Source organism: Rhododendron vialii, chromosome 7a (assembly GCF_030253575.1).
Source record: "Rhododendron vialii isolate Sample 1 chromosome 7a, ASM3025357v1".
Lineage (NCBI taxonomy): Eukaryota > Viridiplantae > Streptophyta > Magnoliopsida > Ericales > Ericaceae > Rhododendron > Rhododendron vialii.
The window spans coordinates 15,504,581-15,524,034 of record NC_080563.1 but is presented as its reverse complement, the minus strand read 5'-3'; the positions used below and the strand labels follow the sequence as shown (position 1 = coordinate 15,524,034).

Genomic DNA, 19,454 nt, shown 5'->3' with positions numbered 1-19,454 from the left:
CACCGGTTCAAACAGATTAAAAACTGGAACACTTAATTTTTTAACTATATTTTTTAATATATAAACGGTGTAAAAAATAATTGTTCCAATTTTCAATCCGTTTGAACCGATGCAAAAATCTTATTTTTTTGATCATTTTATCTTAAATTGTCATAATGAATTTTTGATTCTAAGGCCTTTCAATGAGCACCCTAAAAGAGTCTTGAAACTAAATAAGGAGTCATCTGGTGCTCGTTGAAAGGTCTTAGCGTCAAAAATACATTACGACCATCTATGATAAAATGATAAAAAAAAATAAGATCTTCGCACTGGTTCAACCGGATTGAAAATTGGAGCACTTAATTTTTTTAATCATATTTTTCCTTTAGTTTCATTAATGGTGTTAACGATTTTACCAATTTGAAACATAAAACAAACTACAGGGTTTATTTAGTAGCAATTGAAACTAGAGGGACGTAATTGAGACAACCGTAAAACTAGAGGGACGATTACAAAAATTTGCCCTTGTATTCATACTAGTGCGTGATCATGTGCATTAGTCGCACTATAATCCATATGTACTCAATAATGAAAATTTCTCGTAAAGTCTTATAATGCATCATTTGACGGCCGCTCGAGCTGTTTTTTGAATATCGAAACCATCTACCTTTTTTATGTGGTAGTGATTTATATCATTTGTGAAAAAAATGAAGTAAATTGATTATCGTTATATACTTGATCGCACATAACAAAAAATTTCCTATTAATGAATCTACGTCCCAATGAAGGGACTTCCAAAACCCAACAAATCCAAAAATTTGCCAAAGTGATTAAAACACCAAAAAAACAAAATGAATGGTATGGATCGTCATAATTGTGTCGCAGTTGTGTGGCTAGCGTACATTAGACTATAGCAAAATACCTTGGTTTAGAACCAAGTAAGTTTGGTGTATAAATTTGAAAGGTAGCTATATACTCATTTTTTCAAATGTTCGATCTAAACCGTTACGATTTAACGTCTTATCAAATTTACCATTCTCACCTAAATAGGTGATAATTGGATGTCGGAAAATCATGTGATCGGAATACATTCGGTGCTTCCAAAAGCATTAAAGTACTCTGATGCACCACTTGAGGGCCGCCTAAGCTATTTTTTAAAAATCGGAACCATCTAACTTTTATGTGGGAGGGATTAGATGATTCATGCTAATAATCAAGTAAAATACTTATCGCTACATACTTGATCGGACGTAAAAAAAAATTCAATCAAACAATGAATCAACACGCCGATGAAAGAGTTTTCAAAATCTGATGCACAAAAAAATTGGATCCCAAGATTAACACACTAAGCACAACAAAATGAACGCATTGAATGGTATCGATCGTTATGATTGCGTTGTGTGGCTATTGCTTGATGGCCTCGTTTTTATATACTAGAGCTATATATTATATACTAATTTTACAAATCTATAACACAATTTAATTGGTGGCAAATGGTTTATTTGTGTATGAAAGAACCGTTTGACCTGGGTTCAAATCCTAGCCTAGTCAATCCCTTTTTGGTTTTTTTTTTTTCTTATTTCTACTATGTATTTTTTTCCTTATTTTTTGTTTGAGACTTTTTTTCTTATTTATCGTTAGATCTGGGGCAAATAATATACTACTCTTACACATTTCCTTTCGTATTAAATTACTCTTGCACCATAAATATTTTGAATTTTTTTTTAATTTTACTTGTTATCTTGTAATGTTAAATTTACAATCCAAATCCAAAGCCTATTCACTAACAAAAACAAAACAAATATTTTTTACTGAATAAAAATTGATAATTTTTTAAAGGTAAAAAAATGATTTTTAAAAAACAATTTTTTTTAAGAAATTATTATTTTTAAAATTAAATATCTTAGTTGTTTACTTTTTTTCTTAGATATGAAAAATGCGAAAAAAATATTGAATTAGGATAAAAAAAAAGTCATTTGGCTTATTTAATATTTTTTTTTGTGTTTCCGTGCCTCGTGCCGTGCCCGTGCCCGGCTGAACCGTATCGTGTCGTGCCGTTCCCGTCCACTTTCCGTGCCCGTGTCGTGCCCATCTACGACCGTGTTGTGCCGTGCCGTGTCAGACCAACTTTCATGTCGTGCCTGTGTCGTGCCGCCCACTTCCGTGCCCCGTGCCCAATAAAATCGTGTCATGTCATGCCGTGTCGGGCCAAGACCATGCATGTGACGTGTCGTGCCACCCCGTGTCGTGTCGTGCCTGCCCGGCCCATTTGACATCTCTATATCGTAGAGTGAGCGGTTTCTTGATGCGCTGCCATTTTATGTGTAGGCCCAACACAGCCCCATGAGTCTTGTTTGGCTGGAAAATGGAGAAACAATAAAATGCAGGGCTAACTATTTGCAAATACAATACAAATTTATTATACGTTGTATGTTCTAAACTTAACTCACAAATCTTGTAACAATTTGCTATATGCAACTTAACAAATATCCATGAACTACCATATTTGCCCTTCCATACCCAGAAACCAATTCTCCCCTTATGCATTCTTCTATGTCGTCGTTTTGTTCATCTTCCTCGTTGACACCACCGCCACAGCAGCAGTACACCACCAGCACACCACACACGCCACCACAACCACCATCATCGGCCAGCCTCTACCCTTCCCTATCCAAAAGTTAATTTTCTCCAAAAAAAAAAAATTGAAATCTCCCCTTCTCCTTCTCTCTCCCCTGGTTTTCTACCACCACCACCCAACCACCACCACCTCCATAACCGCTGCCTTCACCAACACCAACAAAATTTTTTTGGATACACAGTCCTTTAAAAAAAATTGAAACTCAACATGTTTGGATACACATTCAAAAAAGTTTAGAAAATGTTTGCAAACATTCCCGGTTCTCTCTTCTCTTATGCTTGACACACCACCACCACCACCACCACCACCCACCACCACTGTGTATCCAAAGTTTTCAAAATAAAAATCTCGACATAGTCGAATACACATTTCTGAAAAATTTAGACAATTTCAGGTTTTAAAACTCGAAAATGTTTACAAAATTTGGATTCTAATTTCTGAAAATCTTAGACATATTCGGATTTTGATATCTAAATAGTTTTAGAAACAAATTCATACTTTAAAATACAAAAATATCTGACACTTTCAAGTTTTAAAACCCGAACCCTTTACAAGAAAAAGTATGTTTAGTGACGAAATTAAATTTCGTCGCTAAATGAGTATATTTGGTGACGAAAAAATAAATTTGTCATTATTTTGACAACTTCCGCGACGAAATTATTTCGTCACCAAAGGTACCTATTTGGCAATGAAATAAAATTTTCGCCGCCAAAAGAGTAAAAAATGAGACGAAATTATTTTTCGTCACCAAAGATAACTACTGGGTGATGAAAAAAATATTTTGTCGCCAAGTTGTTATCTTTGGTGATGAAAAATAATTTGGACTTCTTTTTTACGTTTTCAATGACGAAACATTTATTTCGTTGCCAAATCCACCTTTGGTGATGAAATTTATAAATTACGCTTTGTCACCAAATATATTTCGGGCATAACTCTTTGCTCAGAACTCCAATTGAAATAATTTAAATTGGGTTTGAACAATAACACAAAGGGCTACAACTTTTATGTTTATCAAAATTGCTAATTTTAATGTTCAATGGTTCAAAATATATTTAAATGTTAAATGTATGTGTTATATATTAGATATTTCAAACATATGCTAAAAAGTATGTGTGGTGTAATTGGTTAAAACTTGGCGCAAATGTCACGCCCTCGATTTTCAACATAATAACAATGACATTTTAAATACAAATTTTCACAAGAGTACATACGATACCCCAAAAATTCCCGAACCTCACAAATCTGTCAAACAGGTATAGTATTCCAAAATGGAGAAAAATAGTACAATGTGGTTTGATTCACAAAGGAAGACAAGTACTTCAGAAAATAACTTTAGCCTGTGATGTCTGCGTGCACCTCACACTCTTCAAGATTGTGTTCTTGTAATGTACCTGAAAATGATAGGTTGAGTTACATTAGCCTAGTAGAAAAATCTATACTCAATCTATATGACAATGCGATGAAGTATGCACAAAGAGTGAAAGAATTCGATAAGTAAACAGGAGGAACATGGGTTTATCACAACAGACCGCCAAAGGGTTCTAGACATCTTGTAAGTATTCCTAATAGTTCTCATGTCATGTAGAAACATTAGTTTACTCCCATTAATCAAACATACTCACAATAGGTTCGCAACCATTTCGACACTCTTCTTATAGTCTCAACCACTCTGCATTTTCGTACATTGCGTTCCAGTATGCATTACCATCCCTTGCGTTGTAGTCAACATCACCCATCATTTGGGTCTCTGCATTACCACCCCATGCATTCCAGTTTGCATTTTCACCACTTGCATTGCAGTATCCTCCTCATTCCAATTCTCAATAACCGCCACTCGAATCCCAATAATCATACAACTCCTTTCTCTAATCTCATGACACATAATTAAGCACGTCAATCAAACCGATTTATAGGTCAAACACGCATCAATAATCACATTTATCCCATGTTTCCATTTTACAAATAGCATGCTATTCAATCAAGTCCAAAGCCATTTAATCAATCATATGATATTACAAAACCAACAATCTTCCGTAACGCATATAAGCGAATACATACATCCTTACCGTACCTCTAAGTACACCCCCATACCTTCACAATTCCTTTTTCTTATAACAATTATCCATATATCATTTTCCGTATAACAAACAATCATGTTTCAATTTTCAACAGAGCAGTTCGTGTTCAAAAATTTATTAAAAATAGTATACTTAATATTTTTCAATGATTCCAACGCCAAAACATCACCAACTTACCAATCTTTCAAACCCATAAGGACCTATAACCAATAGGGTCGTTTAACCATAGCTAAATGATGAAAAATACTGCTCTGAAAGCTGCCAAGATTTTTAGATTACAGGGCAATCTTCTAAAAATTACTATAAATTGAGTTCTTAATATTTTTGAGTGATTCCAGTCCCAATAGTTGCACGATTGAACAATGCTTAAAAGGTACGAAGGAACCCTCGTCAAATCTGCACTTCAAGGATGGTTAAATAGGTGTTTATTGAAGCTACACAAATTTGTCACGTAGCAACGTGATAGATTGACACACCTCAACTCAAATGATCATAACTTTTTGTGTACTAAGAGTTTTAAGGCGATTCCAGTGGCAATGAAAAATTGACTTCAATACCTCAAAATTGATATAAAATTTGCATGAATCAGACATCGGACGAGGAAGTTATGACAGTTTGAAATTGGGCTGAAACTCAAAAAACGGACAAAATTTTCAGATTCGACCGAAAACACAAAACCTAACCTCAAGCATGAAACAAAGCACGATCTAGGTACATAAACATCATATAAACATATAACAAGAGTAAGAAATCCCTACCTCATGGGTTTTGAGCAAAACCTGACCCGTTGACCAAGTCAACCGTAGCTCCACGAGGTCCGATCATGAATTTTTTTGGATATTCAGGAAGCCTGTGCCCCGTATAGCAACTTTAATTCTCAAACCTTGTCCGGAATCACACCCTAGGTAAATAAAATCGAAGAGAGAAGAGGGAGTTTTCGGAGGAGAGGAGAAGAGAGAGACTGCGAGAGAGTGAAAGAGGAAAGAGATGAGAAATAATTCTCTTGGGGAGAATTATAGAAGTGGGAAGCAATCCTCCGCTTCTCATACCACACACTCCCATGTGCACCTCTCGAACAATCACCTTTATATCCTTCCACAAATACGTCACACCGAATATTCCTACTGTACGTCTATCTTGACGGGCTGTACGTTTACAAAAGAAAAATACGGTCTAAAAAATACGAGTCTCTACATTCTACCCTCCATAAAGAAATTTCGTCCTCGAAATTAGCTCACCCAAGTCCAACCGAGTCACAAACCACAATACCAAACCTCATACTACCATTTCATAATCATCACATCATCCTCTCCTTTCTACGTAGAATTTTCTTATCTTGATTACTCCACAAAATCCTCATTATAGGGTATGGTTCTACCACTCAACACTTAATCATGAACCTCTATCATCCTTATTACATCCTCAAGTCTTAACATCTGCACAAGAACTTAGTCCCCATAAACTAATATGACAGTCATACGCAACCCGACAAATAATAACCTCATCTTTCCCAAAGTTCAGATTCCACATTTTCATTGCTCCTTATTCTACCAAAGTACTCGTCGAACTTCCTAGAAGGACAAATTGAACTGCTCATATAAACTCAAATTCTAAACTCCAAGTTCTATCTTTCCCAACCAACATCAATCAACGAATCATTTCACTCACCAATCCAAAGAACCTTAAACAATCTCCACTGAAACAAAACTAATAAGCCTCGAATCCTTAAACCACATAATGCCTCATCACCCTTTGCTCAATTTTAAACATCCACTTACCATAGTCAAACCTTTCACGCTTCATGTTATTTATATTTCTCTCGACTTCAAGAATAAATATACCTCACAACTGATTCATAATATTAATACTGCTATTAACCGACTGCAACACCATTTTCCTTAACATTTCTCAAATGACCCTTTGCCTTGTGACACTCACCTCCCTCTCATAAGGACACAATTAACCTCCATCAGTACATCAATCTACTTAGTAAAACACAAGGGCGTGGGGATCACACAAACACAAGTTGAAAGAAAGGTTGGGATTCATTTGATCCAAGAGCTGATGTGTGCTCTCCAACTCTCTTAAGAAAACACCAACACTCTTATAAATATATTACAAAAAATGCCATCGATTCTTTTTACCCACTGCTCGGCTTCTGGCATTGGCATAAAAAAATAGAAAAATATTACAAAAATGCCTGTGCCTACGGCACTACTGGGGTGCGTAGTGCCGTAGGTACGGGCAAATACTAGTATACTTATAACACAAACTGTTAGCCATTACCTCCATTTCACATCTCTATTACCTATACAACTCTCTTATAAATTCTACATAAACCTCACATGCCATTTTTTTTCCATCTAACATTCGAATACAATCAAAAGTCTAACACTACTCTACTTTCCTTAGTCCACTCAAAATCATTACTGGTTTCTACTTTTCGAAAACCCAAACTCGCTTCTATGGAATTACATTATAACTCAACACAACACAACTTTAAAACTGTTCTGATAAATTCCTAAGTTCACTATTTTTCCTTATCACAAACCATTAACTACTCCCAACCATAGGTTGACACCTTGTTGATACCTTCCATATCTAACCTTTTAATCGTTTCATATAAAAAGATAGGCACATGCCAGATTCTAACTAAGAATCCTCTCTTCATACCCACGTACCCATCGGTGTCTACTCCGCACCGTACATTAAGGCAAATCACACTCATCGGGATTACACATCAAATTAAGCATGCATGTTAATGCTAAATAACGACAAGTTTCATACATGAAGTATATCAACAAACTATTCATATGAATTACTGACTTACACAACGCCAGATCCAGTACATCACAATCTCCTAGCTCTAGCAAGCCCAACAGTAATCATTTCATCTCATCTTCGCAATACCTTTCTTGTTTTCCATTCGCCCATCAATCTCGAATACTCACATTTAGTTACTCTAGTCAAGCTAGGTACTCAATATACTTACAATCATACACATTACTGCAAATATAATATACATACCAAACACATATACCCCCAATACTTAATCATTTCTATGACTCGACAGCAATACAACCTGGCAATATCTCATTACTCAAATAGTTACACATAATAGGTGTCATGGCTGCACCAACAAACACCCAATAATCTCGAATATCTCTATGCTAATATCTAGTCACCAATACAAACCAAATTCCCTAATACCCACAAGACTCCGAGATTTCAAACAAGTCTATATTTCTTATTATGTTCTAAGACTCCAAGTATCTCATCACTTAGAAATCAATTCTATCGCACCAATAACTTCTAACAGTACCGTTCACCACAAGTTTCACAGCTCATAAATTCTTCTCTCAACTAAGTTGTCATAACGACATCAATTTTCCTCAACGATATTCACCACAGTTGCATTCAACCTTAATAATATCAACCACACCATTCCCATCATCATCACTGCAATCACTACCACTATTTAAGCTCTAGCCCTCTCAAATCTATTACCTCAATGGCATACTTCAATGCATCCTATATTGTCATCAGTCTAGTTTACGTCACCAATTAAACATCACAAATAATCTCTATACTCTAATCACTCAACTCAAAACAATCCTCATTCATATTATCCTCACTTCAAACAAGTCTCTCACCACACACTGACATCAATCACTCACCTCAAGTCACATCGATATAGTACACCTCAAGTCTTGTTTCTCATTTTATTTTTTTCACCACACAATGCTATCACTATTTTCTACCATCCTGTCATAATGACACCACCACGACATTCACCTCAATAATGAAGACTACGACACCATAACACTTCCCTTTTCTACAAAATTCCTACGTAGAGCCATTTATCTCAAGCCTAGAGATCTAACCCCTATACACAATCCTAGTGTCCAATTGACTTTTCGTGACTTCCATCTAGAAGGAGTAGTGATCAAGCGCTTCTTCCAACTGGAGCTCATCGGTAGTTGCTTGGGTGTCTAGAAGACACATACCATATCCTGATACCCCTACCTATAACCCTCTTTTCCTAAGTCAACCTTAACTACATATAAATCACTATATAGGTTTAGCTTGCCCTACCTATGCTCACTATCACAATCTCAATAACTATCACGATAACGACTACCCGCAATATAATCAACCACAAATGTTACCTCAACCGCTTACACCTCAATACACTTTTTAGCTCATCTCCTAACATATACGTTACACTCCTCGTACTTATACTTAACACAACTCATATCTCACATGATTTACTCCATGCACATAATACTTAGTACGTAATCCACACAATTTGAATAGCTACACATCAAACATTCATCTCGTGAGTCTTATCAATAGTCTATCTCTTTCATTGCATGCCAACGTATACTTTGTTTCACAAATTGTCATTACCAGTGTCACCACTACAACAATGAGGTCAAAACCTCTAACTTTCCAACACGGGTCAACAATTCTATGTCACTTTGCCATAGTTCCACATGCAACACCTCTATGATGTATTGACTCGCTCATGCAAACACACGTGTGTTTTGTAAAAAAATATATGCAGCGAATTTTGAACCCATGAGACTAAAAGGTCACTCCACGGTGTCTAGGTATTCTAGACCTATGCTCTGATACCAATTTGTCATGCTCTCGATTTTCAACATAATAACAATGTCATTTTAAATACAAATCCTCACAATAGTACATACGATACCCCAAATTACAATACAGTTCCCGAACCTCATAAATCTGTTAAAACAGGTACAGTATTCCAAGATAGTGAAAAATAAAACAATGTGGTTTGATTCCCGAAGGAAAACAAGTACTTCAGAAAATAACTTTAGCCTGTGATGTCTACATGCACGTCACACTCTTCAAGACTGTGTTCCTGTAGTGTACCTGAAAATGATAGGTTGAGCTACACTAGCCCAGTAGAGAAATCTATACTAAATCTATATAAAAATGTGATGAAGTATGCATAAAGAGTGAAAGAATTTGATAAGTGAATAGGAAGAACACGGGTTTATCACAACAGACGGCCAAAGGGTTCCAGACATCTTGTAAGTATTCCTAACAGTTCGCATGTCATGTAGAAATATTAGTATAATCCCATTAATCAAACGTACTCACAATAGGTTCGCAACTATTTCGACACTTCTCATAATCTCAACTACTCTGCATTTCCACCCATTGCGTTGCAGTCAACATCACCCATCATTTGGGTCTCTGTATTACCACACCATGCGTTGCAGTCTGTATTTCTACCCCTTGTGTTGCAGTCTCCTCCTCATTCAAATTCTCAATTACCGCCACTCGAATCCCAATAATCATACAACTCCTTCAACAAACGCTTCTCTAATCTCATGACACATAATAAAGCACGTTAATCAAACCGACTTATAGGTCAAACACGCATCGACAATCACATTTATTCCGTGTTCCAATTTCACAAATATCATGCCATTCAATCAAGTACAAAGCCATTTAATCAATCACATGATATTAAAAAAATCAACAATCTACCGTAACGCATATAAGCGAACACATCCTCACCGTACCTCAAAGTACACCCCCGTACCTTCTCAATTCCTTTTTAGTATAACAATTATCCATATTCCATTTTCCGTATAACAAACATTCATGTTCCAATTTTCAGCAGAGTAGTCAGTGTTCAAAATTTTATTAAAAATAATATACTTAATATTTTTCAATGATTCCAACGCCAAAACGTCACCAACTTACCAATATTTCAAACCCATAAAGACCAATAACCAATAGGGTCGTTTAACCATAGCTAAACGATGAAAAATGCTACTCTGAAAGCTGCCTAGATTTTTTGATTACAGGGCAATCTTCTAAAAATTACTATAAATCGAGTTCTTAATATTTTTGAGTGATTCTAGTTCCGATAGTTGCACAATTGAACAAGGCTTAAAAGGTATGAAGGATCCCTAGTCAAATATGCATTCCAAGGATAGTTAAACAAGTGTTTACTGAAGCTACACGAATCTGTCATGCAGCAACGTGATAGATTAACACACCTTCACTCAAATAACCATAACTTTTTGTGTACTAATAGTTTTAAGGCGATTCCAGTGGCAATGAAAAGCTGATTTCAATATCTCGAAATCGATATAAAGTTTTCATGAATCGAACATTGGACGAGGAAGTTATGGCCGTTTGAAGTTGGGCTGAAACTTAGAAAACGGGCAGAATTTTCAGATTCGACCGAAACACAAAACTCAACCTCAAGCATGAAACAAAGCACGATCTAGGTACATAACCATCATATAAATGTATAACAAGAGTAAGAAATCTCTACCTCATGGGTTTTAAGCAAATCCCGATCTTTTGACCAAGTCAACCGTAGCTCCACAAGGTTCAATCATGAAATTTCTTGGATATTCGGGAAACCCGTGCCCCGTATAGCAACTTTAATTCTCGGACCTTGTCTGGAGTCACACCCTAGGTAGATGAAATCGAAGAGAGAAGAGAAGAGGGAGTTTTCGAAAGAGAGGAGAAGAGAGAGACTGCCGAGAGAGTGAGAGAGGAAAGAGAGGAGAAATAATTCTCCTAGGGTGAATTATAGAAGTGGGGAGCAATCCTCAGCTTCTCGCACCACACACTTACACGTGCACCTCTCACACAATCACCCTTATATCCTTCCACGAATACGTCACACCGAATATCCACAATGTCTATCTTGACGGGCCGTACGTTTACAAAAGAAAAATACGGCCTAAAAAGTATGGGTCTCTACATTCTACCCTCCTTAAAGAAATTTTGTACTCGAAATTTGCTCACCCAAGTTCAACCGAGTCACAAACCACAATACCAAACCTCATACTGCCATCTCATATCCATCACATCATCCTCTCCTTTCTATGTAGACTTTTCTTATCTTGATTACTCCACAAAATCCTCACTATAAGGTGTGGTTCTACCATTCAACACTCAATCCATCAATGTTTGAACTTTGAAGCATCTTTGGCAACATCACTGTCGTCTTCAGCGAATATATTATCAAGAGATATATCTTCAAACTCTTCACCTTCAAGGTCCCTGGGAAGGATGACTATTTTTCACAAAACTAATTTAAGACCATATATCATGCATAATCATAAATACCATCCCTAACAGGTGTAGATAGTAGGTCATTTGTAAACTTAGTGAGCAGAAACACTGATGCCAATAGAAAAGTTTGCTGAAAGAATGGGAAAATGGTGCTAAAGGTATAAGGGTCTGTGGAACCATAAGCTCATTCTATGCATATTTCGAGGTATTGATCATGCAAATAAAGGAAACATGCTTTTTTGTTACAATTAAATCAGATCCCACGTTCCTCAATCCATACTCAAAAGTCCCAAACAATCCTCATAGATTCCACTTTTCTCAACCTTGATGCAAAGCAGCACATTGCAAAGGCTACAATTGGATACCAACCCAGAGACTCCTAGCTAAAAGAAAATAAATCCAGCAAGTTGAAGGGATCCGACTCCTAAGTTCTAACATAGGAGTAATAAACTCAAAGCATGGGTCCATAAGCATTTCAATAGGGTAACATAAATACTTAAACGCACATAATCACACCATAATGTGTATATATAGCTTATTTAAAGGCAAATAATTGCATATTCCCACCATAATTGCATCCCCCTGAGATGTGAACAATTAAAACAGGCTCAGGAAAAGTTTGAAACAAAAGTTCCATTTAGTTCAGCCAATTCTTGCTTTCATAAAAAAATCCATGAGAATATACACAGAAAATAGTGGAGGACCAATAGTTATTATCGCTGATAAGTGAAAGGCATACATATATGCAGCTATAGTGAACTCCAGAAAGAACTCAAGAGGATGGATTAGTGTACATAGAAAAGGAAGGGAAAGGGAACATGTGAAAGCCAAAACAGAAACCAAAGGCTTCAAATGGTTTATGATATCACCAAGCATTGATTTCACCTTCTTACTTTTGTTTTGGGAGGACTGCTGGGCATTATGGTTCATCCATAGGCTAATATAGCCTTGTGAGTGGTATGATGAACATCGAACACTTTTGTACACATAACTACGAATAATTTCCTGAAGTAAGCTGATTAACTTGAAGTAAACCCCAATATCTCTCTTCTTAATAAGAGTAGAATGAGTCTCTTGCTCTATAATCTTCCCATTTTGTATAGCCGATATCTGGTCCGCGTTTTTAATAGTTGAAAGCCTAGCTATGAGCCATCACAACCGTGGTCCAATTCTTCATCAACTAGTGCAACAATCCGCTTGTTGCACCACTCGCTTCGACCCCACATCCAGAGCACTGGTGGCATCATCCAAAAGCAAGATCGCCGGATTTTTTAGAACGGCCCATGCAATGATCACTCTTTGATTCTACCCACCGGATAATTGCACTCCCCTTTCTCCAACTCTAGTTGAGTAGCCCTCTGAGAGGGCACTTATAAAACTATGGGTGTTCGCTAGTTTGGCTGCTTCAATCGCTTCTCCTTCCGAGGTCCCTTCTTTCCCATAAAGGATGTTTTTGAAAATTGATGTGGCAAATAGAGCTGGTCCTATTGAACTAAGCCAATGTGTGCTCAGAGAGATTTGAGCTTGAGTTTCTTGACATCTTTCCCTGCAAGAGTTTCAAAAAACTCGTTTAACGGAATTACTGCAAATGAAAATCTTGAGTTGATTCTTGCATCGATCTACATCACAGTTTCGACGGAAATACTGCAACGTAATATTGAAGGAAAATGCATAAGGCATAACGTGATAGTAAAAAACAAAGTAAACATATCTTGGAACCAAACTCCTTTTTCTGTAATTTGAGTTTCATCTTTCCTTCTATGCTTCATTTGGTTCCCACTAGATCGATTAGAAGAAATAAACTTCTTTGGATTTAAAAACCCATAGTAAACTTTCTTAGTGGGCGATCGATTAATTTTCTTGCATCATGAATCTTCTTGGCAAATACATAAGGCCAAAACTTGGAGAACAAAATGCAGAGATAAAATGCCCCACGATGGCAATGTTGCTACACTCACTCGCCGGAACTCTCAAACACCCCATGAAAAAGCGCTTGGCGAGCTACGTGGGACCGAAATAATGGCCACCACGCGCCAATAAAAAAATAATGCTCACAAGGAATAAACAGCACGATAAAATGATCACAATTCCACAATATGAGCAGCATTAATAAATCACATGCATCTACGAGAGTTAACAACGTGCATAAGATCTACTACGGACTTGATAAAGCTTAAAACGACCGTGGTTCCGAATAAAAGGGAGAGACAAGCAAAATAGGAGGCGGCCTATAGTAACGCAAGGCAAACTACCCGGACTGGCCGCCACCTTACCTTAAACTACCAGCATGCACCCACTAGCGCCAATCAAACCAAGTCCAACGAGAAAATTAAACAACATACTAAATTATTACAGACCCAAATACTAGAAAATCAAAAATAATCCACCGACACCGAAAACATGAAATAAAACACATAAAATGACGCCGTCATTCAGCCCTATGCATCCTGGAAATCCCAACTCAATCTGAATCACTCCCAGCGAAATCATCGCTAACCTCCAGCTCCGGGAAGTTAAGCGGCTTGTATAGAGCAGAAGACTGTTCTGTCCCTGTAACACGGTTGTACAACCACTGATTCTGGTGGGCCAGTGTACGCTGGTTCTGCTCAATCTGATGCACCTCCCCCTTTAACTTCTGCTGGCCTTTAGCCACAGCTACCTCAAGACAGAAAATCTTTTTTAACCAAGTATTCGTGTTAGCATTCGCCGAGGGTTCAGTCAACAATGCCTCACGCCTATCTCTAGAATGTGCTTCACTCTTCTGAAGGATAGAACTATCAATATCACCTGGCTTAACCTCATCGTTCTTAAAATATTCGCAGGCAACCCCTCAATGGCCCTACGGATAGAGGAAATCAGACACGGGAACGGCATCCGAGTGTTGATTGCCGCATCTCTGAACTCTATGATTTTTATAAAAATATATTGGGCCCAATCACACACCGTTTCCTCATCCAAAAATGCTACTAACATGTTTCCCGTGGTTTCGAAAGGCTTATTCTCGGTCGCCCGAGGATCTAGGTTATAGCATACCAACTGATTAAAAAACCGAAACGATGGCCTAAATTTATCGGGCCGATGGGGAACCATTCCGTTCTTCTTTTTCTCATACATTATATCACAAACAGCATCCTTATTAAACTCCGAATTAAGAACTGGGTAGTTCGTTTCCCCGGTGGGTCGAGCATAATGTAAACTAGCCGCAATGATTTCTGGGGTCACCCGCACATGCACCTTACCAATCCTAGAAATAATATAGGTCCTGGGATCCAAATCAGTCCTGACCTCAGGCAATGACATATGCTTATAAAATTCCTCTACTAACTCAATATTACAACCAGGATTGGGTTTGAACCAGAAGAACAAACCTTGCCTGACAACCGCCTGAATGACGATGTTGTCCGGTGGAAAGCTATCCCTGACAATGAATCCCTCCTCCTTGGTTCCCCGGCCTTTGCATGAGGCCTCCCACGCCACCTGCTCATCCCGGGTGATTTGGTCCCGATTCCTCCTCCGTGGCAGGGGCGGAACCTCTGCTGGAGCAGGTTCTTGCTCCAAATACGGATCAACTGCATGACCGGAGGAACCCACACCTTTGCCTTTCTTTGCCTCCATAGCCCTCCTCTTGAGTGCCATATGAGTGGTGGGTTTAGTATAAGGTAGGTTAGGGATGTTGGGTAAGTAGAAATTTGGACTTTTGGTGGGGTTTAGAGAGGAATATGTGGTAGAGATGAGAAAAAGAAAAGTTTTGGCGGAGTTTGGAAGGATTTTAGTGGAGGAATAAGGATTTCGGAAGTTTTTAATGGAGGTTTGGTTATGGAGGTATGGAGGGTTAGAGAGAGAGAATGGAAAATGAAGATGAAAAGAGAGGAGAGAGAATGGTCAAAAGCGCCGGCCCTTTTTTGCTTTTAACCTTTTCTGCATTTTTTTTTTACCGAAGGAGGTTCGGTATCGATACATGTGGGACTTGTATCAATACAGTAGGGTCTGTTTGAATTCTGGCCGTTTGTCTCTTCTTCTTTTTTCTTCTTTTCTTTTGGCTAAGGATCTTGGTTAAAGAATGGTTAAAGATTTGGGTAAGAATTTCACTCACACGACACCCATCAAAAATTCTTCAATTTCACCCCCAACGACAACAATGCTCCGAACAAGACACCCACGATGCACAAGCTAGACCCCCCAACTAGAACCCAACCCACACACCGGTTTCCTAGGTTAGACTCAGGAATTGACTCGGACTGGTTTAAAAATTGGTCAAACGGACACATATGTGGTCTAATCATAGAAGAACGTCTTGTTTCATCCCCTATGCACATTACCAACTCTCATAAATGCATGTAAAAATATTAAGCTACTCAATTATGAAATAAACGCCTACTATTTTACGCAAATGCTAGAAGGGAAAAACAAAGGACATGGGAATGTTTTTAAAGATACAATATTAACCACGTGGGGACACCTACTCAACGTTAACAATAGAACAATCATGTTCACAATACGCCAAATTTATGCATGAATCTAAGTTAAACAAGCCCAAAAATATGGCTAATTTTAACATGCTAGCCCAATCACAAATTCAAGCATAACAAACGTATCCCCAACAAATCAAAAGAAATTAAAAAATTAAAAAAATAAATAAAAATTACCCCTAGCAACGCCACGAGAACGTGTACAAAGTACACCCCTCCCCCCAACTAAAAGAATGCTATGTCCCCAAAGCATGGAGACACATCAAAAGGAAAAACACAAGGGAGAAGAAATGGACCTATGTGTAGGTGGATAAATTCAAGTAGTGCTTTGAGCAGCACTGGAATGCAGCGGCTCCACGTGCCTCTTGAACGTAACCCTAATTCGTCAGAAAAACCCTTATCCTGCAAAACAGACAAGGAGTGAGCGCACCTTTGCCTCTCGTGGCAAAGGCCCTCCGATGCCTTTGTTAGTATCACGTACTAGCAATCAAACCCTAATTATCAGTAGGAAAGCAATAAGATTGCAGTGTATTGCGTACCTTTTACCTCTAGGCTTGCTCTGTTTATATAGACATTCGGATGCTTGGTGCCCAAGCATCCCTATTGCCATAGGATTCCCAGCTCGTATAGGAAACCCAGGATATCAAGGATTCTCGTTTCCTTTATCAATTTATGGAAAAGAGTCCTTTTAGGAGTCTTTTCCATTACTGACCGAACATCCCATTCTCATTGGGTATCTTTCTCAGACCCTATATTCTCGGGATCTTATTCCTTAACGGAGTACCACTGTTTCTGGACTCTTCCAGAATGTTCCCTCTATTTCATCATCTGACAGGACCTCTTTCCTTGTTCGGCTGTCTCATACCCGAACAAATGGTCTGGACCAGTTACTTCACATGTAACTGGTCCTAAGGAAACAATTTGGACCATATCCTTTCTAAGGAGCTCTCCTTCTGTTTGTCTTTTCTTTTGCCGAACAATGTATCTGAACAGTGGCATCACATGTCACTTTCCTTGTATCTGGTCCAATAACGTCTCATGTTATTGTACCGAGAATCGTACAACCTCTCTGGACCATTGACTTCTCATATCAGTGGTCCACAGTGCGTTGACCCTTTGTTGACCATGCTCGGGCTCATTTTGCACCTGTTCGGGAATACCTCCCTACACTATGGGTGGCAGCCAACCACCAAGACCTCGACCGTGGTGCGAGGAATTTCCTGATGCCGTCCGCCGAGCAAAGAACTGCACCCTGCAAAAGACATAAGTACTGCCCGGTTCGTGGTATCCGGGCTCCCAAAACAAAAATAAAAAGAAAAATACTCCACCAAATCTTCACGCGATCAACGTGTCATACTTTTCTCCCCATTCCTCGCGGATGGGTAAGGAACGGGTGGCTATACAAGACCAAGATACAATTTTTTTACTTTTCAATTTTTTACTTTTTTTTTGAATAAGAGAAACAAAATAACTTAAATAAAAGACAAGAAATAAAGAACTACGAAATAAAAGACAAATATACATAGATTGTGCCAAAAACGACAGAACTTAGTCAAATTCAACGTTACCGACACAGAATTGCCCTTACTAACCGGAGCTGGGCACACGATCCTTATTTTAATAGCGGCGTGCGAAGCTATAAAACCCAAGTCAATGATGGGTACCCCTATTGCTAAGGGCCGGGTCCACTTCTCAGTGAAGAGAGTGGTACGCGAAAGCTACCCGTCAAAACGTAGCCATAATGGCTACACAACAGGGTCGTCCGAATAAACAGGATCGACTAAAACCTCATCAGGTTCACCAACCTCCACATATTCCAAAAATGGTTTTAGACTTTGCCCATTAACTTTGGAAATATTATTATTCTTAGGGTCACAAACATCTATCAAACCATTCGAATAAACTTTATTCACAACGTAGGGACCGTCCCAACGGGACCTCAATTTACCAGGAAACAGATGGAGGCGCGAGTTATACAGTAACACTTTCTAACCAACACTAAAGGTTTTGCGTTGAATATTCCTATCATGATACGCCTTAACCTTAGCCTTATAAATTCTCGTGCTCTCATACGCGTCATTCCTAATCTCCTCGAGCTCACACAACTGGAGCTTCCTATGGGCACCCGCCTCTGGCAAACGCGCGTTAAACGACTTAATGGCCCAATAGGCCTTATGCTCCATCTCAACGGGCAAGTGGCAGGCCTTACCATAAACAAGCTGGTAGGGTGAAGCACCCAACACGGTCTTGTAAGCAGTGCGGTAGGCCCATAAGGCATCGGTCAATCGAAGTGACCAATCCTTCCTATTCGGGTTCATGGTCTTCCCTAGAATCTCCTTAATTTCACGATTCGCTAGCTCAGCCTGACCGTTGGTTTGGGGGTGATAAGCAGTAGACACCTTGTGAGAGATGCCATACTTGCTCATTAAAGCCCCAAAAGACCTATTACAAAAATGCGTGCCCTGATCAGAGATAATGGCAAGTGGCATGCCAAACCTCGACAAAATATTAGTTCGTAAGAACTCCAGCACGACTTTAGAATCACTGGACTTAGTGGGAATTGCCTCAACCCACTTTGAAACATAATCCACCGCCAGGAGGATGTACTCATAATCGTATGACACCGGAAACGGGCCCATGGAATCAATACCCCAACAATCAAAGACCTCTATCACAAAAATGTTCTGTAGAGGCATCATATTTCGTGGGCTAACCTTCCCTAATTTCTGACACCGGTCACACGACTTACAAAAGATGTACGCATCCTTAAAATGACTTGGCCAAAAGAAACCACACTCATTGACCTTGGCGGCGGTCTTCTTCGCAGAGAAATGACCTCCGCATGCTTCGGTGTGACAAAACTTTAGAATTCCCCTTTGATCAGTTTCGGGGACACACCGACGTACGATTTGGTCCGCGCAATACTTGAACACATATGGATCATCGTAGATATATTACCAGACCTCTCTCAGAAACCGCTGCTTCTCAGCTGTGGACCAATGGGTGGAATCTGCCCAGTCACCAAGTAATTGGCTATATTTGCAAACCATGGGCACACATTAGCAGCGAACAACTGCTCGTCAGGGAAAGTATCCATGATGGGGAGATAAGATGTGGGGTCCTCAAACTTCAGACGAGACAGGTGGTCGGCCACAACATTCTCAACCCCTTTCTTATCCTTAATGATGAGGTGGAATTCTTGCAACAAAAAAA

At 38.7% G+C, this 19,454-nt stretch overlaps 1 protein-coding gene across 1 annotated transcript; it reads right to left on the bottom strand.

The window, feature by feature from the left end:
* Positions 1 to 17,986: 17,986 nt before the first annotated feature.
* LOC131332691 (uncharacterized) lies at positions 17,987 to 18,940 on the bottom strand. Its single transcript, XM_058366987.1, has 3 exons — positions 18,502 to 18,940; positions 18,235 to 18,372; positions 17,987 to 18,123 (listed from the first exon to the last, which is right to left on the bottom strand). Exons 1-3 carry the CDS (start codon positions 18,938 to 18,940, stop codon positions 17,987 to 17,989), a joined length of 714 nt encoding a protein of 237 aa, XP_058222970.1.
* Between the last annotated feature and the right edge of the window lie 514 nt (positions 18,941 to 19,454).

Excerpts from the sequence above, each read along its gene's own strand:
- LOC131332691 (XM_058366987.1), bottom strand. The coding sequence starts at position 18,940 with ATGATGCCTCTACAGAACATTTTTGTGATAGAGGTCTTTGATTGTTGG. Across the intron at positions 18,373-18,501 it reads CGATGCCTTATGGGCCTACC|AGGCGGGTGCCCATAGGAAG; the intron begins GCACTGCTTACA and ends CGCGTTTGCCAG. Across the intron at positions 18,124-18,234 it reads ACGCAAAACCTTTAGTGTTG|ATGTTTGTGACCCTAAGAAT; the intron begins GTTAGAAAGTGT and ends ATGGTTTGATAG.